Here is a 26,929-nt window from a genome sequence, read left to right on the forward strand (position 1 = left end):
CACGTATAATAATGATAGTTTTTATAATAAAACTTAATTTTGATTGTAATCGTATTGATTAAAATAACTTCTTTGATTAAAATGTGCTACCTATTCTGCTTAAATGAAAACTTGCATAATTATCACTAATAAAGAAAATTGCGATAGCCCTTCAATGCTATTGCATCAGATTTTTTTACTAAGTTTTTCTCCTTCACACTGAGTCATAACATAATTCTCGACACTAATGACTTTAATAAATATATTTTCATTTATAGTTTTTGTGTATGACCCTTCTTTGCATGTAAACAGCCTACTGTACACCCGTTGTAGCGGGGAGAAATTACGATTGAAATCGACACAGATTGAAAAATGACGAAAGAAGTCGGCCCAGGCTGAAAAAAAAAATGTGAGCGGGCAAACGCGCACGCAGCCCTCCGGCCACCAAGTAAGCGCTCACGCAACTCTCTGGCCCCGCTCCACCCACTGGTAAGAGCCTCCACCCGAGCGCCGCCTGCCGCGCACAGGAAACAATCGCGAAAAAGAGTCGGCGCAGATTGAAAAATGATGAAAGAAGTTGGCCCACGCTGAAAAATGTGAGCTAGTAAGCACGCACGCAGCCCTCCCCCTGCTGATAAGCGCGCGGACAACCCTCCGCACAGGCGCCGCGCATGGAAAATACGCGACGGTGTCCCAGACGCTGTGGGGTTCGAATCAGACACCCATAGAGCTAACTCGCATCCGGTCTCCCTCGATACCCCTACATACTACTCACGCTGTGCGCCTACCATTGCCACGAATGACATGGTTATCGCTTCTGATTCGAAGAGAGAGGTGGGCGTACGCCTTTTTGTGGCAATTTGGATATATGAAAATTGCCACAAACAGGCGTACGCCCACTTCTCTCTTCGAATCAGACGCGATAATCCTATCATTCTTGGCAATGGTTGGAGCACAGCGTGCTATGCGGTGAAGTTCTGTTTTTAGAGTGTATACTGTGCAGCGGAATCGATGGCAAGGATCGGATTTGAAAAACATGCGATGCCTTCCTTTATTGCGCCATTCTGTTCGCCATTCAGCTGTCTCTTGAAGCTCTTGTTCATGACCAATTCAGTCTCTTTCCATAGTGCTGTAGTAACCAGACAGCCTCCAAATCATGAAAATCTGAAAGTTATTACCGAGTTTCAGTACATCGGAAGAACTCTACGAAAACGATACGACAAAGGAAGTTATCAAATTTAAGCTTAGCAATGGTGATGTCACCCGCTTCAACCCGTTATCGTGAACCCCTTCCGAGGAAAAAACTCGACATTGTTGGCGATATGACAATCAAACGATACGAATCATTGTTAACTGAAAACCCTCAAATACAATACATCATCAAGGACACATAAAGGACGAAGAGCAATGACCTTACATCGAGGATGATCATGATAACGTGGTTCACAAAATTCCACTTGAAGCCAAAGACCTAGGAAGGAGCACGAGAAATAAATGCTTCAGGATAGCTGCGGGGGTAATACCGGATAAATATCTTGACGCAATCGCAACAGTACTGCTGAAGGCAAAACAGCACTGAAACGATTGTTATACTCACACTCTCAGACCAGAACTTGACCGCATAGCATGTTGTGCGCCAACGGCTGCCACGAATGATAGGGGAATGAAGAGTTAGATGGGCGTACGCCTTTTCGTAGCAATTATCATATATTCAAATTGCGACAAAAAGGCGTACGCCCCCCTCGCTCTTGGAATCAGAAGCGGTAACCCTACACTCTCAAAAATGAACACACAAATCAAGAGTGAGAGAGGTATCACTCTGTACAATGGTCGGCCTTCAGCGTGCTATGTGGTGAAGCTTTGCTTTAATAGTTCAGAGTGATACCTCTAGCACTCTTGGAAAGCTCGGGGCGTACGCCTCCCGTTTTCAACAAATCAAGGGAGAGGACGATGTCACTCGGGATGATGGTTGGCTAGGAGCATGCTATGTGGTGAAGTTCTTTTAAGAGTGTGTACAATGGTTGGCCTTCAGCGTGCTATGCCTTTCCTTTTATTTATATATAACCTTTATATATATAACCTATATATAACCTATATATATTATATAACCTTTCCTTTTTTTAAGAGTGTATGATTCGTGACAGTGGTTGGCGGATAACATGCTCTGCGGTGAAGTTTTGTTCTGAGAGTACATGTCTGTGAGCAATAATGGCATTCTTTGATGGGAGACGTCCAACAGCAAATAGGGGCAAAAACAACAATTTGAGATAAAGAATGGGGGAGTTTTATCGCCAGTGGCGATACTCAACCCCATTGCTAGTGGTGATGGGGCGAATGACACAATGAGCCCCTCCATAGTAAGTCCTATGGTGTCCAAAAAGGTCAAAGGAGCTTTGAAGGCAGAGTGTTGGTGGAAAAATATAAGCATTTGAAACACCATAATTACAAAAACGACAGTACAATGTATAATCCCAAAGTGAACACCCACGTAAACTCTCGAGATAGGTGGCGCCCTTCAGAGCCGTTTATTAGGAGAGTTTGGCCATTGGGAGGAGGAGCCTGTCTCAAAGCGCTCCATTTAACGTCACACGATGGGTGGCGCCAAGGCCAGTGGCGCCATTTTGGTTCAGAGGCACAGCCTTGAAATCTCCCCGTGCCGCCGCGGCTCGCCTTTCATCTCGGCCAAGTGGGCGGAGCGATGACGGCTTTGACGTCACGGCGGCTTCCCATCTCCGGGCGGCAGAATGGCTTGCACCGGTGACCACTCCGCTCCACCGGCGGCGACCCCCGCTCCAGCGGTCGAAGCATCCCTCTCCCCGCTGCGCCTCCCGCCATTTTCGGTCTCCGACTCGCGGCAATGGTTTGTCTAGGTTGAAGTTCTTTTCGCCGGCCGTCGCATCACTTCGCAGCTCTCCAAGTTTGGGTACCTCCTCGCCCACCTGCCGCCCGAGGCCGCGGCGGAGGTCCGCAATCTCATCATTCGGCCTCACGCTGAGCACCCGTACGATACTTTACGCGACGAGCTCATTCGACGCACGGCTCTGCCCTCGGAAAACCGCATTCGGCATCAGAAGAGCTTGCCGACCGCAGCCGCCCCACTCAGCTCTTACGCCGGATGCGTGAGTTCGCTGGCAACCCCACCGCCGAAGACACCCTCCTCCGCAAGCTTTTCCTGCAGCGACTGCCTCACAACATCCGAATGATCCTCGCCTCGACCGAGCATACCTCCCTCGACGACCAAGCGAAGATGGCAGATCGCATTTTGGACCTCGCAGGTCACCCGGTACCGGGCGCTGTTGGGAATCGTTGCCCGACCACCGCCGCATCTTCTGCCGATCCCACTATCGCCACGCTAACGGCCTCTCTCCACCAACTCCAGACCACTGTTGCCGTTTTGGCGGAACGTGTGGCCGCCATCCAACCTCCCCGAGGTCCCCGCCGCAACGCTTTTCGTCGGCGGCGTACCCCATCCCGCAGACGCCCCCGCTCGCCTTCGCCAGCGTTCTGCTGGTATCATCACACCTTCGGTGACTCGGCCCGCAACTGCCAGCCCCCTTGTTCCTGGTCGGGAAACTACACCCCCACCCAGTAGCGACTGGCACGGCTGGGGGAAGTAGCAGCCGCCTCTTTTTCGTCACCGACCGCACCTCCGGTTGTCGATTCCTGGTCGACACTGGAGCCGCAGTCAGCATCCTTCCCCCCACTCCCGCTGAGAAGAGGCACCGCAGAGCCGACTATACCCTTCAGGCGGTCAACAAGTCCAAAATTGCCACCTACGGGCATAGATCCGCCACGTTGAACCTTGGGCTGCGTCGCGCCTTGCGATGGGTCTTCGCCGTGGCGTAGCTTCCTTACGCAATCCTAGGGGCCGACTTTCTTACGCACTTCGACCTGATGGTGGATATGCGTCGCTCACGTTTGGTAGACAATACCACTTCCCTACACGTCTGCGGTGTTCCATCACCCGTCGCCGCCATTTCGCCCACCCTAAGACTTCCCGATTCCCCCGTGTACGCCAACCTGCTCCGGGAGTTTGAATCAATCACGAGGCCGACTCATTCCGACTGTCCACCCGAGCATGCCGTCACTCACCACATCGTGACCCGCGGCCCTCCCGTGAACGCTCGTCCTCGACGCCTTGCTCCTGAACGCCTCCGCATCGCCAAGCACGAATTTGACCATATGCTGCAGCTCGGTATCATCCGCCCCTCGTCAAGTCCTTGGGCGTCTGCTCTCCATATGGTCCCGAAGTCTACACCCGGTGATTGGCGCCCCTGTGGCGATTATAGGGCCTTAAACCTCGCCACCTTACCCGACCATTACCCCCTGCCTCATATTCAGGATTTCACGGCCCATCTTCACGGTGCTCGATTCTTCTCGAAGGTCGACTTGGTGAAAGCGTATCACCAGATACCAGTCCATCCACCAGACATCCCGAAGACTGCCATTACGACGCCATTTGGCCTTTTCGAATACGTCCGTATGCCGTTCGGTCTCCGCAACGCCGCGCAGACGTTTCAACGGTTCATCGACCAAGTTCTGCGTGGCCTGGACTTCGCTTTCGCCTACCTAGACGACATTCTAGTCGCCAGCAACACCGAGGCCGAACATCACGAGCACCTCCGGCAATTATTCGCGCGGTTGCAGGAGTACGGCGTGGTTATTAATCCCAACAAGTGCGAGTTTGGAGTTTCTTCCATCACTTTCCTCGGGCATACCATCACGCTCGACGGCATCCACCCGGTTCCCGGCAAAGTGCAAGCTATCACCGACTACCCTTTGCCGGACACCCAACGAGGCCTGCGGAAGTTCCTGGGGCTTGTCAACTTCTTCCGCCGTTTTGTCCCCCATTGCGCCACCCTATTGGCCCCGCTCCACGCACTCCTCTCGCCCACCCACCAGAAGAGATCGCTTGGTTTACCTCTCGAGTGGACCCCAGCAGCTCGGGAAGCGTTCGACTCTGTCAAGACTCATCTCGCGAACGCCGCCCTCCTCCACCACCCTCAACCCCACGCTGAAACGGCCCTGCTCGTTGACGCCTCCAGCCAGGCTCTCGGCGCCGTGTTGCAGCAGCGGCAAGGCGGTGTTTGGAAGCCTCTCGGTTTTTTTTTCTCGCAAGCTGTCACCCGCTGAGCGCACGCTACAGTACCTTCGACCGTGAGCTCCTCGCCGCGTACGCCGCTGTGCGGCACTATCAGCATTTTCTAGAGGGCCGCTCATTCTCATTATATACGGACCACAAGCCCCTCACGTTTGCGATACGCGCTAAAGTCCACCGCCACACATCCACTCCACCTGCCAGTTTCCTCGTTCCAGACGCCAGATTCGACCACGTCCACATGGATATCGTGGTCCCCTTGCCGCAAGTCCGTGGTCACCGCTACCTCTTGACCTGTATAGACAGGTTCACGCGGTGGCCTGAAGCCATTCCCATACCTGAGATGACAGCAGAGACTGTCGCCGCCGCTTTCGTCGCCGGCTGGGTGTCCCGCTTCGGCGTACCGTCCACCGTAACAACCGACCGCGGCAGACAATTTGAATCTCATCTCTTCCGTGAGCTCTGCTGTCTCGTCGGGACCCGACACTGCAGTACCACCGCCTACCATCCAGCAGTGAATGGCCTGGTCGAGCGCTTCCACCCAGCAACAATCAGCACTCAGCAGCTCACTCACTCAGCAACAATCAACGCTCGGCAGCAATCACTCAGCAAGCACTCAGCGCACTCAACAAGGGCTCAACGCACTCAGCAGACACTCAACAAATCAGCAACCACTCAAGCACCCATCCACTCAACCAATCGGCATTCAAATCCCATCACTGGAACCCGCCCGGATCGCAACGCTGTTGTTGCCGACATCCCGCTGCTGCTGCTTCAACAGCCACAAGCACAAGCCGTGTGCCCAGTCGTCCACCATCTACGAGCCGTCATCATTCTCCTCTTCATGGTATCGACGCGAACCTCAACCGCATGCACCGCTGCGCGTCTGAGGGGTGGGGGGAGTGATGTGGCGGCCCGTGGACGACGATGACAACGACGTGCCTCTGCTGGCGCGCGCCACTGCGCCTGCCAGCCAGTTCTACCGGCACCGTCCTAGTGTGAGGCCGCGTCCATCTGCCCGCTGGGACATTCCATCATCGCCGGTCAGGACCCATGTAGGGGAACACCACCTCCTCTACAGGGCGAAGAATGGCCAGACCCTCCTCATAAACGGCTCTGACAGTCTTTCAGGTTGACTTAGGGACATAACCGTTACGAGTTCAGTTAGAATACTTACAGATTTTATCTCCAGGACCGCTACGGCCTAAAGGAAAGCATCGAGTCGAATAAATATTTGTAGGGTGAGACAATCCTCGCTTCTGTCGTGGGTATATAACGAACGATCTACTTACTCGACTCACATGAGCTGCTTTTTTCAGGCTGTGAGTGACCTGTGAAACACGATGACAAGAACAGTTAAAATGAATTGGAAGACAACTCACCAAACACTATTGGAGTAAATGTAGAGAAGTGCAGTAAGTCGGTAGCAAATACGAGCTGTGTTGCATTTTACTAGTCACATATTTTTAACAAAAAACCTAGGACAGCAGTACAGATGCGAGTTTTGCGGGTCAGTTGAATGATCATGTGGGCTTTCTGTCGGCTAGATTATGTAACTATACTAGATCAATAATTGCATAAAATTCGTCGACTAAAGCCGCTGTAAAGCAGCAGAGCTTCAATCTCAGACAATTGATCTATTCGATAGCCTGAGGCCTCAGCACTCTTACGTCCCAATTTCCGTTCCAACTGCGCTCATAGTTCATAGAAAATTAAAATTGAAAAGCAGTATGTCCAAGTCACCACCAACTGCGCACGGCTCATCAACTGTGGCGGTAAAACTACATTGCATGCGCATAACACTGTCTAAAACGAAAGAAGTCGGCTATACGTGTCGGCTAAACAGGGTGTTTATCTTTAGCCTTTACAATTTTTTTTTGTTTTTACTATGAAAGCAGCATAGATGTCGTTTTTCCGGTTGAGATTTACGGCCAGCCGGACATCCTCTCGAACAAAGTTGCAACTACAAGATGACTAATCACCTAAAATTCATTCATTAATTTTTTATTTGGGTGATTTCGTGGAAAAGCGAGATGGCAGATTGAGAGTCTATCCTAGTTGCAAGCCATTTCACGTTTAACAAATCCTGAAACACGCACGTGCGTTAAAATATCCATACCCGAATTTTGTTACGCAAAATATAGGCCTAATTTGAAATGCATAGGCCACGCAGGCCTGCGTGTCCTATGCGAGTACTGACACTGCAAAGGCGTTTCATAACGCCCGGTAAACTTAGCATTGTGACCTCAGAGCGAGGCAAATATATATAATGCAACAACTTACATTCAGAGTTTCGTCATCACCGTCATCCCCTTCATTACCATCACCGTAGTCATCTGAAGGCTGTAAGATATGCTAAAATAAACATCACGTAAATAATGTGTCAGTTTTATCCCGATTGTAAAACGTTCTATCATATCAAATGGCAGATTTTACGAAGGTGATTTTCGCAAATTTGTACAGTTTGTTGTGCGACCATTTTTAACTTGTCTCGATCAATCCTTGACTCGAGCCGTTTGGGACTTGGCCAGTCGCGGCAGTCAGGTAATGGTGTTGCATCGCGAGACATCTGTGACCTCTTGAGCGACGTCAGAGGTCGTCCACATAACACCCCATATGAAATATCCCTCGCGGAGTGTACAGCTCATCCCAACAGCTCAACAGCTCATCTCATAGCACCAAGTTGCCGGTGCGCTGTTCGTGATACCAAATTACGGCCAGGCACGAGCACGCAACCATGGGATCACTAAACGGACAGCTAGGAGTCAGAGCATACATACTCGTAGCACGACCTGAGGTACTTTACCTGTCCTTGCGATGCATCACGAAGGCAGTAAATAGGAAACCTTGCAAAGCATCGTACTGTTTTTCACTCTTTCATTGTATACATCATGGGATCAATAACATTGACGCACATGTCTAATACATAGAAACAGGACATTCCACCGACTTGCATAACGAAAAAGACAGCAGTCAGACATCAGGACGGATATTAAAGTCTTAAACAGGGGACGAACGCAAGCATTTAATCTTTTTTGAAAGCGTAATACTTACGTCACCTATCCAGAAAAAGGACTGTAATATAAATATTACGAGAGCATCACGTGAGTTACGTCTTGTCTTGTTAAGTTTCCGTCGAGCTTCCGGAACAAAAGAAAGCAATAACAACAACGAACTGTTTTTATTATTGTTGAAAATACGGTGCACGAACTTTTCTACCAACTTGGATTACTATTTAACTGATAAAAAAAAAGAAGCTTTCGTTACGATTCAGCAAATCAGGAAATACAACGATATCACTCTGAATTATCCCGTTGGTCCTGAGCGTCTGGTGCAGTAAAATCAATTTGTTAGAGTGCTCTATCGCTTTGAAGGTCAGAGTATACAGACATATGCAGCCGCATTGTAATGTAAGGGTTAACGAAAGCGTACCCGTGGCTCTGTTGCTGTTACGAAGTTCAGAAGTAATGCAAAAACTCTTAGTTCAGTTGTCATGAGCATGACTGAAGTTCAAGGAAAATTGCGTGGTATGGCAAAATGGCTAGAGACTGAATTCTACACGAACTGCACTGCACATAGATATAATTAGGAAAGGACTTAGTAGACAAGAGGAGAAACAAAAACACCCGATAACACCCGAAGGCACAATTATAGCCCGATTTCTCCCCGAATTAGATTTAAAAATAGCGCCATATTTTTACCCCCCGAATCTGAGAAAGGTATTTAACCCGAAAAAGTCACTCCCTAGATATAATGCAGTATACGCTTAGCAGCCTGGCGACAAGTTACAGGTTTCATTCATTTGCTTTCATGTCGTTTCTTCCGCTATCCTTGGCAGATTTTGGAGTTCAAATCGGAAAATTCAGTTTGTTGCGACAGTATCACACGTTAGGCGGAGCAACCTGTATTTAGCGACTTCCAGCGTTGCAACGGCCATAACCCATGCACACGAAAAACAGAACTTCCCCACACAGCACGCTGTGCGCCAACCATTGCCACGAATGATAGCGCTATCGCTTCTGATTCGAAGAGAGAAGGGGGTGCGCCTTTTTGTGTCAATTATCATATATCCAAATTGACACAAAAAGGCGCACGCCCCCTCTCTGTTCGAATCAGAAGCGAATCACAAGCGTTCTCGAGCAGCCAAAGGCGCAGGAAAAATCGAGTTTCGGCGCAGCATGGCGCAGCACGTCAATTTCACGTTCTACGTTAATTTCAGTTTCATTGTGTCTTGGACAATCTTCAACTCAACTTAGAGGCGCGAGATGGGGAAGCCACGAGCCTAACCTGCTTCCGAGGAGTCAGTGCATAGCGATCGTGAACTGAGTGTCCACATACGCAACGTGTTTCGTTGTCATTGTCTATAAGAGCCTAGCGATCCTCAAAGGTACACTCTTAAAAATGAACTTCACCGCATTGCACGCTCCTATCCAACCATCATCTCGAATGATTACGTTATCTGCCATGATTTGTTGAAAACGGGAGGCGTACGCCTTTTTTGTGACACTTATGCTGTTTATAATTGTCACAAAAATGGCGTACGCCTCCCGTTTTCAACAAATCAGGGCAGATAACGATATCATTCGACATGATGGTTGGCTAAGAGCGTGCTATGCGGTGAAGTTCAGTTTTAAGAGTGTAGGTTACAGTGACCGTCAACTTTAGGTCTAAACGATATCTTTAGGGACACGCCGAGCTACCCTTAGGAATCGAAAAGCGGTCCTAGCGTGGAGATCACCTCATACCTCTCGGGTTCGGCAAAATGCAAGCTAGCTGGTGTATACTTGACGTTGGCAACATGTCCCTGAGCTTGGGGAAAACGCAAAGATAACACAAAACGAACAGCACAATCGATGGAACATCAACGTGACGGTGCGCATGTGCACCCTGGACTGCCTGGCTATATGGCTAGACTAGGCCTACACTCTTAAAAATGAACTTCACTGCATAGCACGCTCCTAGCCAACCATAATCTCGAATGATATCGTTATCTGCCGATATCGATATCATTCGAGATGATGGTTGGCTAGGAGCGTGCTATGCGGTGAAATTCATTTCTAAGAGTGTAGCTGGCATCGGCCGATTAGCAGGCTCGTAAGTTGCTGCGACAGCTAGCTCTCACGTTTAAATTTGGTCAAACACTGTTTCGCCTCGTTATGGTACACAATAGCCTCGTTCACTTCGGGCTTTGTTCCCTCGTGACACTCGCGAGGTCCGTGGACTGCGAAGTAGTCGACTTCTCCCCGCTTTGGCGAAACTTTGGCGCAAATGCAGCGAAAACACCCTTTACGGCGCAGGATGGCGCACCATCCCGTAACTGGCGAAATTTGGCGCAAATGGCGCAGCACTTCCATCACTGCCCTATCAGTCGTGGCAGTTGTTGGCGCACAGCGTGCTATGCGGTGAATCTGAATGTAATGCATCAAGTCCTAGCTGTACTGCAGTCGCAATGCGTCCAAGAGTCACTTACGAGATCGTCAAGAAACGTGGCGTCCTTCCTCTGTAAGAGAAATGGGCAACAACGTATTTACAAAATGGTCGATCTCATCGCGTTTTATCGCTTTGCACTAAATTCTAGTCTTCACCCTCTCTATGTAGCTGTTACGTATGTATGAAACCTATAGCTCGGTATAGGTGCGGATAGCAGACCATTTGATGTTGTTAAGGTTCTGGTCCCTTGGACACCCGACCATCAGTTCAACGCCATGCAGGCGTTTGTGCGATTTTGCGCACACAGTGTGACTGACAGTGTGTGTGGACAGTGTGTGTGAGTGAGTGACTGAGTGTCTTTGTCACTCATTGGTTTTATTGTAGATAGCCATTTGTGTTTTCCTAAGTGATCTGGAGTAGCCGGCTCTCGTAATGAGTGCCTATCTCTTCATTTTTTTTCTTTTCTTATCAACTCAACTCAGCTCGGTGCATTGGTAGCTGATACTGGAGCGCTCGATAAGTGCAAAAATTTCACCTCGCGGAATGAGAGACGCAGTTACCTTGAGAGCAATGCAAAGGGAACAGGATTCGTCCGTTACGCCGTTCACGATTTATGCGCGAACGGAATTGCAGTTCGTTTTCAAGAAGCGCGACAATGTGTTGTAAAGGTTCCGATTTTCGGCATTGGCCGAAACATGTCGAAAAATTTCCGTCGAATATCCTCTGCATGTGCGTTGGAAAAGTTCAAATAATCCGTACCGTTGTAGCGCTGACGTACCGTTGCGTGGCTTGTGTATCATATACACGAGCATCCTTGTCATTCCAGTTTGTAATCGCTCAAAACAAACAAAAGGCCAAAGGACAGACATCCTTTTTGTTGTCCCCTCGCACTGGGGGTTTTTATCGCTTTTAATATGCATCACCAACCCGCCCGGATTTTAACTTTACTTCACATAGTGTCACTTGAATAAACCATGCTAGCCTTCTACTGATAAAGCAACCAACCCTTCGTCTCCGTCGACGATGCGACGATGACGCAACCTTTGGGCCCTACAAAAGAAAAAGAGCAAGATCCTCAATGCTGCAAAAATGACGTCACATCCTACCCTACTATCCTGATGTAAAGGGGAGGGGATCTATTTTGGAAAGCAAAACCACAGTGGGCTACGACCATGCAGTTGTGTGAGTTCCTTATATGAACGGTTGCCTAAAGCAACACTTTATTTAGCTGCTTATCAATGTCCGGGCTGTCATCGCGACCGGTAATACATATAGATATCGTATTGCTAGGGGTGATCTAATGAATGACAATGTTCATCTAGGAAAGAGGGGGAAAGGTAATCAGCTGCATACGACCAGGGTGCGTGCAATTTTGTCACACCGAGCAGTGCACCGAGAGGTAAGCGTTGTATTACTCGTTGACAATCAAAGAGAACGCGCTCCAAACAGTTTGGTAGATTAACGCATCTGGTGACGAAACGATACCCAAAATAAAAGTTGTTGTTGTTGGTTACACCCGAACTAAGCAAGAAACAAAAGGCATAGAAGAAAATCAACAACAACAACAACAGCAGTGCACACAGAGAGTGCTGACGAAAAAGTTTGAGCCAGTGCTGCGCTGGTGGAAAGCATGTGATATCAAGGTACCATGTGACTAACTGTGTTTCGTCCGTGCGACCATAAGAGAAAGGGCGCATTATCAGACAGATAAGCCGGGTGGGGGACTGGTGAAGCCTGCCTGACGCCTGTTACTTTTTCATCAGCACTCGCCATTGCGAAGTAAGCTCAAGAACACGTAATTCATTGGTGGATAAGGGAGTGAAAGAGCGTCCTTTTGCGCTTCACCGCGACCAACCGCGACAAAAATCTGTAAACCGAAAGCAATTAATTGCTGCAACAAATGACCCGCTTCGGTGGTTGATCCTTCTCTATGGTGTCCCCTGAAGGTTCCAAAAGGGGTAGCACCCATTTTCATGCAGACGGCGCCCTGCTTTACAAGTTGTGTTTTTCACGAAACTCATTTGAATTTTCATTTAAATAATGAGCACCTCCGCACTCATTCTCACGGTGCGTAGCTTGTAGGTGGTATCGGACAGATACTTGTAAAAAAGAAAGTTATTCAATTGGCGCACCCGTTCGCGAATTATTTAGTCCTTGGATTTAACTGAAACACCCTGCACTTTCAACCCGAATAAATAGGACAGCAGCAGAGGTTTGCAAACGTCAACAAAATGGGAACACATCATTCATGCATGGCGAGCGTGGGCTTCACAATGGCGGCTAGGCGGCGTTCGCTTTTCAAAGGGGTCACTCTACCCTACACAGAGGGGGCTTGTATTCACGTCCTCACTTTTCGCACCAACGCCGGTCTACGGATACACTCCTAAGAGAGAATTTCACCACATAACACGGTGAAGGGCAACCATTGTACATAACGATGCCTTTATCTTTCTCGGTTTGTGGAAAGCGTGGAGGCGTACGCCTTTCTGTGACAATTAATATCAAAATGTTACAAAAAGGCAGACACCTCTCTTTTTTCAACAAATCAGCGGGAAGAAATAGGACATTCGGGATTAGAGAATACACTCTAAAAACAGCCCTTCACCGCATAGCACGTATTGCGCCAATCATTGTCGCGAACGATAGGGTTATCGCTTTTGATTCGAGGAGACGAGAAGGCGTACGCCTTTTTGTGGCAATTACCATATATCCAAATTGCCACAAAAAGGCGTATGCCTCCCTCTCTCCTCGAATCAGAAGCGATAACCCTATCATTCGTGGCAATGGTTGGCGCACAGCGTGCTATGCGGTGAAGCTCTGTTTTTAGAGTGTACTATGCGGTGAAGTTTTCTTTTAACAGCGCGCACCTCTTATTGCTGCCTTGTGATTCGACAGATTCGTGTCTTCCCACTTCGCCTATTCCCATTTCGCCTAATGCTCTTTAGCGGATTATTTCGCAGTGCCTTAGGGGGTTCACCAACTTCCAAGTTCCAACTCAAGGGGGTCCCATTTGGCCTAATGTATGCTGCAGGCAGTCCCACTTTGCCTACTGATCCGTGTTACGTGATGGAAGAAGGCGGTCCACTAGCGTGCTGCCAAAAGACACTTTCGCATATTCACATAACTTTACAACCTCGTTGGTATTATTCAAGCATAGCATTAATGCGTTTTTTAGTACTTTCTGGAAAGTAAATGCGAGAAATTTGTTATTCTTCGTCGGGAAGTCAAAGTTAGGTACGCATCCCCACATAGCAACTTTATCTAGAACTAACAACCTTTGCTAGTTCTATTCAAGCGTGCTGCCAAAAGCCAGTTTACCTGTTATATTTCGTATCAGCAGTGTGCTAAACTAATGAGGTCTGTCACAGGTCACGTGCACAGGGACCACGTCACGACCATCTGGTTGGTCACGGCGTACCCTTCGCCATGCCTTCGTATTCCCTCCGCTCTATTAACGAGTGGAATTTTCTTTCTTTCTTCCTGTTTTTCTTTTTTTTAGGCGAGCAAACATAAAAAAATCTGCCTCTTAATTTTTTTCATTCGAAGTCGAATTCCCTGAGCCGCACGAAAAACCTGTGTCCCTGCTAGTGATTCTGCAAAGTGGTACATTCTAAAAACTGAACTTCACCGCATAGCACGTCCTGTGCCAACCATTGCGACGAATGATAGGATTATCGCCTCTGATTCGAGGAGAGAGGGAGGCGTACGCCTTTTTGCGTCAATTATCATATATCCAAATCGACACAAAAAGGCGCCCCCCCCCCCCCCCCCCGTTTGTCTTCGAATCAGGAGCGAAAACCATATCATACGTGGCAATGGTTGGCGCAGAGCGTGCTATGCGGTGAAGTTCAGTCTTCCGAGTGCAGCAGCTCCATTTCCCTGTCCAGTCTATATGGAAACGTATATCGTTTTTACGTTAAACATCCATCCATCCATCCATTCATGAATCAACGGAAACGTTTTACTCGATAATAATCTATTCATTTTATTATTTGTGGTATCGCACACACCCTAGTCGTTTGCAAATGTAAAGGGTCCTTGTTTCGGACGATGTAAGGTTGTCGTCGGACGAGCGCATTCATTTCTTGCAGACGTCACTATCGGGGCGGGGCATGTAAGTAACGCCCACTTGTCGACAGTCCTGTTTCGCCTAATGAGATTGCGCAGCAGTCCCATTTCGCCTAACACCAGTCACCCCTCCCGCCTCTTTAATCCCTTAATCCGGATTAGGCAAAATGGAAATAGGCGAAATGGGATGTAACCGACAGATTCTTCAAACTCTCCCCTGCGCCGTATAACGCATAATGAGCGCACAATCAAAACTGCGAGGCAACGATACAATACCATGATGATGTCGATCAATATCAGGACGACCAACAAAACGACGCTGAGCTTCAGAAACGTGATGAAGAGCCCCAGCAGTTCGCGATTCATCTGTTATGTGTGATAAGTCAACGTTACGTTATGTGTCGAGCGAACCAGAGCCCAAGGCTGGTAATATAGTAGCAGAAATGTGGACTAACAGTCGCCATGGACAGCAACAGGAGAAGGTGCATGAGCAAGCTGATCCCGTAGGAGCCCATATTTACGATCTTCGCAACGGTCACATCATCTGTAGGGAAACACGCAGCTTGAGCGTTTTGTGTTTGTTCGTTCATCTGAGTGTGACTGATACTCACCTCCGCTATTGTATTCCAGAAACAAGAGAAGGCTATAATATCCCTGTAAATACAAGCATGTGGACGATATCAAGAGCCTGCATCGCTTTGCAGTGTTGGAGACACTTGTGTGCGTCCCTTTTTCAGTCTCGGCAGATATCGTCATGGATCGTTACTTATTTTTAGAGATGGGACGAATCTAGAATTTCTCGAATCCCAATCCGAATACTAATCCAAGGAAGGTTTTGCGCATCCACGATTCTTTCGACTCCTTTCTTCGAAAACACTCTTCTACTGAAAAGTGTTTTGAAGCAGAATTTGATATATTTGTTTAATAAAAAGCAAATTTCGGAAGAGGGCATACCCATATACTTCGTCCTAAGTGTAACTTATGTTGTTCATCGACTACAGGATATACATAAACTCGGGAGTCTCAAGTCCCTCAAGAAAACTAAAACAATCAAAGCAAAACCGTGTTACTTTTAAACTTTTTTTTTTTATATCGGAGCTTTATGTTGTGGTTTTTTGGAGCGCCACGGGGGCCGCCGGCCAAGCCGGCTTGGAGGCGCCGATTTTAAAAAGAAACAAACAAACGTGACTGGTGGATTCGAAAGAATTCGATTTGCTATTTGGGGCAATGGGATTCGGACTCACGAATCTCGAATCCCTGCCTATATAGGATTCGAGGATTCGCGGATTCGGTTGGCACATCCCTACCTATTTTAGTAACTTGTAACTTAACTCGTTACTTTTGAGTTCCAGTAACCTCCTGAGGAACACGTTCCTTTTCTAGGCAACCTTGTAACTCGGGTTAGTTCCGAGAGGCACGTGGTTGCCGACTGCACGTGCACGGAGCCTTCTTGTCGGACTCCGCTCACTTACTGTTGCGTGGTAAAACGTACGAATTATTTTTTGGTCGCGTGTCCGAAGGCTCAGGTATAATGTTCGTCGTATGGTTCAGTAGCGTATAGTGTATTTGTAACGGCAGGAGGAACTGTGTATAGCTATACAACGTACACAACAGGAACTTTGTTGCATAATGTAAAACCCCGAGACTAGGGAACACGAAAGGACAAACACAAACACGAAGTCTCAGCTTGAGTCTGAACTTTGTGTTGGTGATGACTGAGCCCAGTCGAGACGCGAGATGGAGGTCGCGAAACAGAGCTACACAAAGAAAGGAAGCAAAAAGAAGCCTCACCATTATTGGGTAACTGACATGACGTCACAGACTGACAGCTGCGAGGAGGAGCTTTTCTGACCCGCGAGATTATAAGTCTTCTTTCATCATTGAAGATTCGTGTGAAAACTATTTTAAAACGTGTTGCACCACCAATATACCTCCACTAATTATACTAACTTATATACTATAAGAACTAAATAGTATATATAGCAAGTAACGTGAGAGTAACTCGTTACTTTTACGAATAACTTGGGAGCTTCAGCACAGTTAATTTTCACAGCTTGTAACCTCGTTGGTAACTCAGTTACACTCAGCAGTTACTGTTTTCCCCGCAATAACTTAGCTTGTGTATTTCGCGACTGATTTTGCCCCCCAAAATGACAACGAAATTCGACGTCACTTGTGTTGTATGACATGCGAACTGTTCTATAGGTTTAAATCTGTGGATCCTGACCTACGAAGAGACAGTAACTACGTGACCGGCATGGGCGGGTCAGCCATCTTGAGAAGAGAGAGAGAGGAGATTCTTATGTATAGAGTTTCCGTTATACAGGGTGTCCCAGAAAACGTGTCATTGAATTATAATAAAATAACTACGCCACCTAGAATCATGCGGTCAACAGCATTTGTTCTTATTAGGTTTTTGCCACCTCCTAATGTGAATGTCATGAACCCGAAGTTTAATTATGTAAATATTTGCTAACTGAACTCGGAAATTTGCCAAGTAAAGGTCACTCTTTTACCCCACCGATATGAAGAGCGTGCCGAATTCACTCAAAGTCATGATAATTCACAGTGATATTCACAAGCTATCCCATCGGAAAAAATAGCCGAATATCATGCTTTTCGGAGCAGCGGGCCATAACGCACGATGACGTTTTGAGCGCAATCGCTCTCAGTGCGACGAAAGGAGGTTCCGAAGCCAGCCCACAGAGTGATAGTAGAAAAAGTAACAGTTCCTAAAATTGGGAGGGGGAAAGTATTATCCCAGCGAAAGTCGGACGTGATAGGCCGTGCCTGTTTTATCTCTTTCTGCGATGTCGGGGAGGGCTGGGTTTCCAACCTCCTTTCGTCGGACTGACAAAGATTGTGCTGAAAAATTCATCGTGCGCTATTCTGTGCGACCTCCGTAGAGCATGATGTTCGGCAATTTTTTCCGATGGGATAGCTCCTGAATATCCCTGTAAATTATCATTAATTTGACGAAATTAGACACGCTCTTCACATTGGTGGGGTAAAAAAGTGACCTTTACCAGGCAAATTTCCGACTTAAGCTCGCAAAAAATTTACATAATTAAACTTACGTTACACGGCATTCACATGAGGTGGTGGCAAAAACCCAGTAAGAACAAATACCGTTGACCGCATGACTCTAGGTGGTGTACTTTTTAAAATATAATTCAATGACACGTTTTCTGGGACACCCTGTAGAGGGATTGTGGAGTACTGCTATAGCAGCGTACACTCTTAAAAATGAACTTCACCGCATAGCACGCTCCTAACCAATCATCATCTCAAATGATATCGTTGTCTGCCCTGATTTGTTGAAAACGGGAGGCGTACGCCTTTTCTGTGACAATTATGAACAGCATAAGTGTCACAAAAAAGGCGTACGCCTCCGGTTTTCGACAAATCAGGGCAGATAACGATATCATTCGAGATTATGGTTGGCTAGGAGCATGCTATGCGGTGAAGTTCATTTTTAAGAGTGTAGGTCTTACCGAAAGAAAAGCGACAAGGAGGGGCACCACTACGGTTTTCCACGAATCAGAAAATAAGAATGCCTGAACGGTGGTTTGCTAGAAGGATGGCGGAACCAGATACAAGTTTGGAACTCGTGCAGTTCACATCGCATCACCAATGCCAACGTGTGCCAATCATGCATGTGCCTATACATGCCTTTCTGCATCGCTTCCGTTTTGTTTTCAAAACGACATCCGGTTTCGCAGTAAACACGCTCTCACTCTTAAAAATGAACTTCACCGCATAGCACGCTCCTAGCCAACCATTATCTCGAATGATATCGTTATCTGCCATGATTTGTTGAAAACAGGGGGCGTACGCCTTTCTGTGACAATTATGAACAGCATAAGTGTCACAGAAATGGCGTACGCCCCCCGTTTTCAACAAATCAGGGCAGATAACGATATCATTCGAGATAATGGTTGGCTAGGAGCGTGCTATGCGGTGAAGTTCATTTTTAAGAGTGTACGCTAACCACTATGCCGATTGATACAGTCTACAGTTATCGCTTCTGGTTTGAGGAGAGAGAGAGAGGGTCGTATACGCCTTTTTATGGCAATTTAAATTGCCACAACGAGGTGTACGCCTCCCGTTTTCAACAAATCAGGAAAGTGAAAGCTATCATTCAGCATGGTGGCTGGTTCCGAGCGTCCTTTGTCGCGGAAGGACCGGAAGTCTTCGTGACACCACAAATCCTGATGGAGGCTTGTTTATGTTTACCCGAGAATGTCATGTACACTCTTAAAAATGAACTTCACCGCATATACAGGGTGTTTCAAAAAACGTGTCACTCGGACTTTATAAAAAAACGGGGCGACGGAAAAATACGGGGTAAACGGCACTTGTGTCGCAACTGAATTTGCCATCTTGCAAAAATATTTTCATCTGATTTTAATTCAAAAGAAATTGAATTTCTTTAATTGAACTTCAAAATTTCCCAAGTCAACCTCACGTTTTTTTTTTTTTACAGAATTAGAGAGCCCGTAGCGAACTTAGTCAGAACCACCAAGAAATCCGCTCGATATTGCAAAGGGAACTGCCCAAACAAAAGTCCCGAAGTTGAGGCTTCAGAGTTTCAGGTATTCAACGGCGCACCAAATCCGTCGCGCGGAGGGCAGGACATTCCTGCCCCCATGAAGCTAGAGCAGTTTATCGCCGGACCGGCAAGCAGCACAAGACGCCCCGATAACAAGGCGGGTGACATTCCACCATCGTTGATAAGCGGCAAACAAAAATGATTCCTCCTCTTTTTCCCGCCGTTTTTTTTTTTCGACCTTCTATCTTTCATGGGGCAGGAGCAAGTCCTCCTCTCCACGAATTTTTGCGTCTGATTTCGTGCGCTGTTGAATACCCGAAACTCTGAAGCCTCAATTTGAGGGCTTTTTTTGGGCAGTTCCATTTGCAATATCGAGCGGACTTCTTGCTGGATCTGACTAAGTTCGCTACAGGCTCTCTAATTCTGTGAAAAAAACGTTAGGTTGACTTGGGAAATTTTAGAGTTCCATTAAAGAAATTCAATTTCTTTTAATTAAAATCAAATAAAAATATTTTTGCAAGGTGGCAAATTTAATTGCCACACACATAAATGCCTTTACCCCGTATTTTTCCGTCGCCCCGTTTTTTTATAAAGTCCGAATGACACGTTTTTTGAAACACCCTGTATGGAGCTATAGAAGAAGGCAAAGAAATTACTTTTGTGATACTTCCGCGTCACATACAGTATGATAATACAGTGTGAGATACGTACACTTGCATGAACTCTGTATAGCAACGGGGCAGAGTATCGCCCCTGACGATAAAACTTCCTATTCATCACCATTCAAACAAGGCTCGACACAAAAGAGCGATAACAAATGCTTACACTGAAAATGCCCGCATACGCGAGGATACTTTGCCTAGTGTCACAAAGCATGATGTTGGGCTGTTTTCATGGACGTGGCATCTGCAGGCAGAATATATATATATACGCAACAGTAGGAAAAAACATTTCAAGCAGAACGTTTATAAGTAGCGTGTAACCCCTGATACATACTGACATGAAAATAATGTGACCATCATCATTATAGCACATTGCATCCAGTGTTCTACACTCTAAGAAAAAAGGGTGTGAAAAGGTGGTAACTTCTATTGTTACCACCTATAGGTCAGCATGGCGTCTGATAAAGGGTGTAACAGGGTGGCAAAAGCAATTATCATATACCCAAATTGCTACAAAAAAGCGTACGCCCCCGTCGCTCCCCGCATCTGAAGCGCTGAAGCGGTATCCCTATCATTCATGGCAGAGAGTGAGGTAGCAGGTAGAACTTTGCAACGTTTTAGGCACAACATATGCGATAACTATTACCTCCTAAAAGGTGACTGCTCCACCCTTATTGTACGTAACACCGCTATACAGCAATCGATACTTTTTTCGGTATCGGAGTGCGGATCGCGATGCGATCGGTATCGGGAAAATGATTTCCGTTACAAATTTACGGTAACGCGATCCCCGTATCGTTACGGATACCGATACTTTTTTAGTGCCCCATCCCTTCTTCGCAGACTATATTTCTTACTTTTATTCGTTGTTACTGGTCCGCCTAGCGCCCGACAAGAAGCCTTTGGACACGCCTACGTGCTTCCATAATGGGAAATACCAAACACACGTTCACAATTTTCTTCGAACCTGGAGGAAATAACCACGCTGCCCTCAACAAAAGAGTTGAGGTCAACGAACACAGGTCAAGTCCTGGACAGTGCGCTCTGGACTCCACTGCTAAGCTGCCGTGTCGCACAGTTTCACTTGCACATGTACAGTGGTATTGTAACCTCGGATAGGTTTCCTTGTTCACTGGCAAGACACCTGGTTTTCAGCTGCGGGAAATTTAAAATTCTGCGGCACCGACTTGTAAATTCCGCGATTTTCCGCGGCAAGCAGTCAGCGGCTGCTTGAAATGGGAAACGATTTATTTTCTTGGGTAATGCGGGAATAAGAAATATGTTTTAAGAAATTACAGATTGAAAGCACTGTTGTGGCTCAGCATTACATACATGATATCTTGTGGGTGTAGCACGATTCCCCCGTCCCAACTCCCCCGTGTGTCAATTCCCCCTGTTCCAATTCCCCCGTGACACTTTTCGCGCAGTTTGCGTTTCAGAAACGAAACAAAGACTTTGATAGGCGTCGACAGTGACGCATTTAGTGTTTGAGCCGTCGGTATCTAATCAAGTGATCTCATCAATGGTCATCTATACGGGCCGTTTTTGGCGATACTCAGCATTTCATGAACACTCTTCCTAGAAATACCTGGCCAAACCACCAATCATATGAAGGCACAGCTACTGTGATGACTAGAGCCTGCATATTTAGGCATGAAAAAATGTTGGTTTCAGGCGCCTATAAAAGGCAAAAAAAAAAAAACTCTTTTAAGGCACTACAAAGGAGTTGTAGGCATCACAAATTACAGCCCAGTTTTTCATGCTCTACGTAGAGCCCAACTCCAGTGTGGAAAGCAGAGAAAGGAGTGGATCTTGATGACACATGGAAGACAAAAATCAGCCCTGCAACTACGGTCTCAGGGCTACCGGAAGCAACATAAATGAGTCGTTACATGACATCTGTATACATAGAACTAGAAATACTCAAACACGTTGCTTTTAACGCCAAGTGACCCGTTCCATCTAATGGCGCTATATTGATACTAACCAGCTAATGACCTCCAATCAAACCCCAAGCTTGTTATTTATCAGCAATTTTGTCAAAAGCGCCCCTTCAAGCAATAAATGAGTTCGAAAACGCGCGGGCAGGTATCGTAGAGCGACGCCTTCCACAAGCCCTATCTGTTTTTGCTGCCGAATAGTAGGAATAGAGCTAGTTACAGGCGTTTATATCAAAACAGGCACTAACGCCGAAATTGAATTCCACAAAAAAATTCAGCATTTTTGCGGCATATAGACATGACACGCTTTAGCCTCGCCGTTGAAAAATAAGAGATGAATAAAATTCAGTGGCGATTTAGCGGTAAATGCGAGAGAAATGTGTTAGCATTAAGCGCCTTTTCCGGTCCACACTTGACTTCCGGTTGTCTACTTCCAGTCTAAACCCGACTTCCGTTTCTCCACTTCCGGTTGTCCACCTCCGGTCTATACTTGACTTCCGGTTCGACACTCCATTTAATTAACCTTTAATTACCCTCAATTACTTTCAGTTGCCCTGTATAATTACCCTTTAATTACCTGAGGTAATCTTGAATTTCATTTCCTTACCTTTAATTACGTTTACTTGCTTGAATTACTCTCAATTTCGATTTAACTGACGTTAATTACCTTTAATTACATTTAATATTTCTCTTAATTACATATATCTTACATTCATTACCTTTAAACTCAACTTTCTTGCTTTAATTACCTCTAATTACCTTCAATTACTCTTACCTCTTACTTTTAATTGCCTCCATTTACATTTGCTCTCGGCTTTACAGGGTCGTCATGACCGTTCTTGGGCACCAATAAAACATTATTATTATTATTATTATTATTATTATTATTATTATTATTATTATTATTATTATTATTATTATTATTATTATTATTATTATTATTATTATTATTATTATTATTATCTCCCCTTTGCATGTCCACTTATACCTCTGTCTCGGTGAGGCCGAGGTATCCATCGGAGACCATCTCATACAAGGACACACACACATACATATAGCTTTTTCAATTTTTAACACTCCTAGCGCTAACGCATTAAAAATTGTGTTATCTCCTGAGCCATTCTTCTGTTGTAACCGTTGCGGGTCACTGCACTACGGCGGGGGAAATCCGACGGGTGAATGGGGGGCGGTGGAGGTGAGCCGGTTGCTTCGTGCCGGGGGAATCGGGACGGGGGACTTTAAATCGGGGGAATCGTGCACCACCCTATCTTGTGTTCTCCTCTGACAAATAATGCCATCTGTCGCCTGTAATTATTTTATACCTGCTGAAAGATCTTTCCGCATCTACAGAGTTTATAGGATTTTTATAGGAAGATTATAGGAAGGAGCTTACAATACATGCCACGTGGAAGTTACATCTTTACCGTAGGACATCCTTTTTGTTTCTGGGCTGTAGGCATTATTTAAGTACAAGGCAAACTCCAAAACATCAAATCAAAATACCCCACTGCCACCGCTATACTGCACATGGGCTGGATGCCGTCCCTTCCTCAGGTGGAGTATGCACAATAAACTTTGGCCAACGTTACCTTAAGGTAAACTACAATCTGTCTGCGTTGGTCCTGCAGCATGGGCAGTTTCGTAAAGCAGGCCCCACGTCATGCAGGTAAGCTTCAGGTGAAGCCCACTTTCGGGAGGTGCCGTTCATATATTCTGCGAATACTAGCCGGATATTCGGAAATCCGAATATTGGGTATTCGATTCGCAAGCTAAATACTTCGAGTGATTGATATTTGATCCGAATTCGAGAACTCGAAGGAGCCTCACGCCCCACAAACTAAGAGATTCCATGAAATTCCGTGCAAAACGAAGGATTTCGCGATTAATTTAGGATTCCGCGGAAAACCCGGGCCTTAGTAAATTGGATTGCACCCAGGCAGCACACTATACAGGTCCATTATTGTCGGGACAGTAGAACTACCTGTCCTATATAGGACCACGTTTACCGTTATTCTTCAAATAACCGTTGCTGCATGGGAATGTTGGTCCAAGGTTGTCATCAACCGGTCAATATTCGCTGGTCACTGGAAATATGGCCCCATACGGCCATGAAACAGGGGACATTGGCTGAATATGGGCAACGTGGTATACATATATCCGAGGAGAAAACAATATCTGATGGAAGCGGGCAATGCGGTCCGAATACAGTCGGTGACCAGACAACTTTGGGTCAAAGTGGGCAATGTGGTCTACATATATCTGTGGGCAAAATAATGTTGGCCGAAAACATGGCAATATTGTTTACATATAGCGGTCGGCCAAACAATATTCCATGAAAGTTGGAAATATGGTCGACATATTGCCGACGACCGAACAATATTGGATGAAAATGGGTACACATAGAAAGAAGATGTGTGTGTGTGTGGGGGGGGGGGGGGGCTCAGTCTGAGAATTTGTCGTCCGTCCTGGTTCCGTGTCTCTCGGTCCACTGCTCTGGTCTACATATTGCCACCAACCATCGAATATTTGGCTGAAAACTGGTAATATGGTCTACATACTACCGTCCACCCAATAGTATTGGATGCAACAGGGCAATATGGTCTACATTTTGCCATAGAACAAATAATACTGGATGAAAGTGGCAATATTGTCTACATATAGTCACAGACCAACGAATATTGCATGTAAATGGGCAATAAGGTCTACATACTGCCGTCGACAAAATATTAGATGCAAATGGGCAATATGATCTACGTATAGCCACCGACCAACGAATATTGGCTAAACACTGGCAATATGGTCTACATATAGCCACCGAGCAACGAATATTGGATGAAAACCGGTAATATGGTCTACGTATTGCCGTCGACCAACGAATACGTATTAGCTGAAAACTGCTAATATTGTTTACATATATCCGTCGACCAACGAATATTGGCTGAAAACTGGCAATATGGTCTACATACTGCCATAGAACAAATTATATTGGATGAAAGTGGGCAATATGGTCTACATATAGCCATCGAGCAACGAATGTTGGATGAAAACCGGTAATATGGTCTACGTATTGCCGTCTGACGAACGAATACGTATTAGCTGAAGGCTGCTAATATTGTTTAGATATATCCGTCGACCAACGAATATTCGTTGAAAACTGCTAATATTGTTTACATATATCCGTCGACCAAATATTAGATGATGGGCAATATGATGTACATATAACCGCAGAACAAATACGGAATGAAAGTGGGCAACATGGTCTACATACATAGCCGTCGACCAAATAACATTGGATGAAAATTTGAAATATTATCTACATATTGCCGTCGAACAAATAATATTGGATGCGACTGGGCAGTATGGTATACATATTGGGCCCATATTGGCTGAGCATTGACGATACGGGTCTAATACGGGACCTGTTTTGCCAGGACTTCCCCTATGATTGGCTCAAACTTGGCAATATGGGCCCCATATTGCCCATGTGCACCCAATACTGGCTGAAAATGCTGAAAATGGGACGAACTCGTATTGGGTACTTGTACCAAATGCCAAGCAGCACGGCAAGATTGGGCGTTGAACCGTATGAAATGCACTGCTCAAGACCTCGTTACATCGAATATACTTCCAGCAGACGATACACATTGTTCGAAACAGTGTCCTTCGTCCCTGGGTTTAGTCAACGTCTGGCAATCCCACTGTAACATGCACTGTAACATGCACTGTAACTCAGCTGATACAGGTAGTACAGCCGATGCAAACAGCCATCATGTTGCTTCGCAATGCCAATCAGTTGCAGCTTCGGAATAAAACGAAAGACTCGGAGCGTGTGGTGGTTTCAGCGAAATCGCGCGTCCTACCACTCTTAAAGCGCATGCGCGACACTCGAAACGGTAGTCTCATTCGAGCTAAAATTTCGGTAGTTAGTGTCTCTAATGACAATGGTCACGTTCACTTAAATTGGTGAAAAAGTTTCTCCTCGCATGAAGGATGTCGTTACCTTGAAACCAAAACAAAAGGGACGGGGGACTAATCGGTTGCGTCGTTCGTGATTTATAAGCGACATAAACCACTTTCGCTCTGCTTCTCAAGAAGCCCGACGATGTGGAGGCGCCTCGGATTGATCTCCTCAAACGATCAACCTCCCGTGATGATTGGACAGATCGTTTGCGGAGACCAATGAGAGCCCGATCGGCATCGTCGGCCTCCTTGAGAAGGAGACGGAGAGGGAAAGTGGTTTCTTTCACTCAAATTACGAACGGGGCAACCGATTAGTCCAGTTCCTTTTGTTCTGGTTTCGAGTTAACGACATCTTTCATACCGCGAGGATAATTTTTTTGCACTTTAGCGCACCTTTAAATTCTCGACCTTTTGGTGGCAGCATCAAAATAACGACGAGTTCGGCCCGTTCGGCAACACCGAATCAAAAGGCAGGTCTTGTGAAGGACCATCAAGTGCGCTAGAAGTCAGTTGAACAACGAGACACGTTTTGGGACAAACGCGGCTAATACACCCATAAGGAATAATTCCTACATTCCCGAAAGTACTCGCCTGAAAATAATGTCCAAGGTGTGAACGCTGCCCGAGCGTCAGAGAGGGTGCAAGAAGCAGAACAGACAGGCGCGTGATTCGTTGTCGTTTTTCGTCCCAACACAGCTGGACTTCCTGAAAAAAGGTATTTACATCCTTAGTGGATAATTTTATTGAATAGGTGCCGCTCAGTCCTTGAGATAAATTGCATGGTGGTATCAACTTGGTTTAAAAATGGAAACATATGTTTTCGTCACTCCAAGACCAAGATGAAAGAAGAAAATTAGCCACAGCAAGCGAATCAATCACGACAAGAACATCAAGCCGCACACCTCACACATAGATGTCTTCAAGTATTCTTTTTACCCCTGATTCTATCGACTTGTGGAACGCTTACCCCAGTCGGTCGCCTGTGTCGACGATGTAAACAACTTTTCCAGTGTGTTACCTAGTGCCCTTGACACATTATCTCGAGTATGATTTTGTGGTTCTGCGATATTTCTTTTGTTGCGGTTGCTTATAGTTAGGTTATTTGTTTGCTCTGACCCGCAGCATACCCATCCCCCCTGTAACAGTCCTGACAAGGACTAACAGTATTGTAAAATAAATAAATAAATAAATAAATAAATAATAATAAAGCTAGATGTGTGGTAAAGATTATAATTATACA

At 46.2% G+C, this 26,929-nt stretch overlaps 1 protein-coding gene across 3 annotated transcripts; it reads right to left on the bottom strand.

Moving 5' to 3' along the window:
* Positions 1–1,000: 1,000 nt before the first annotated feature.
* Positions 1,001–26,371, bottom strand: LOC135397714 (uncharacterized). 3 transcript variants are annotated; one of them, XM_064629321.1, is made up of 13 exons: positions 26,281–26,371; positions 19,953–20,033; positions 15,187–15,229; positions 15,031–15,119; positions 14,852–14,941; positions 11,513–11,557; positions 10,548–10,577; positions 8,132–8,152; positions 7,361–7,420; positions 6,370–6,408; positions 6,255–6,281; positions 1,397–1,450; positions 1,001–1,143 (listed from the first exon to the last, which is right to left on the bottom strand). In XM_064629321.1, the coding sequence occupies exons 2-13, from the start codon at positions 20,001–20,003 to the stop codon at positions 1,090–1,092; spliced, it is 603 nt and encodes a 200-aa protein (XP_064485391.1). In that variant the 5' UTR covers positions 20,004–20,033; positions 26,281–26,371; the 3' UTR covers positions 1,001–1,089. The 3 variants fall into 3 exon arrangements, with proteins under 3 accessions (XP_064485391.1, XP_064485389.1, XP_064485390.1); XM_064629319.1 differs by having other exon boundaries at positions 7,361–7,432; XM_064629320.1 differs by lacking the exon at positions 26,281–26,371 and adding an exon at positions 26,083–26,256 and having other exon boundaries at positions 7,361–7,432.
* Between the last annotated feature and the right edge of the window lie 558 nt (positions 26,372–26,929).

This window comes from Ornithodoros turicata, chromosome 6 (assembly GCF_037126465.1).
Source record: "Ornithodoros turicata isolate Travis chromosome 6, ASM3712646v1, whole genome shotgun sequence".
Lineage (NCBI taxonomy): Eukaryota > Metazoa > Arthropoda > Arachnida > Ixodida > Argasidae > Ornithodoros > Ornithodoros turicata.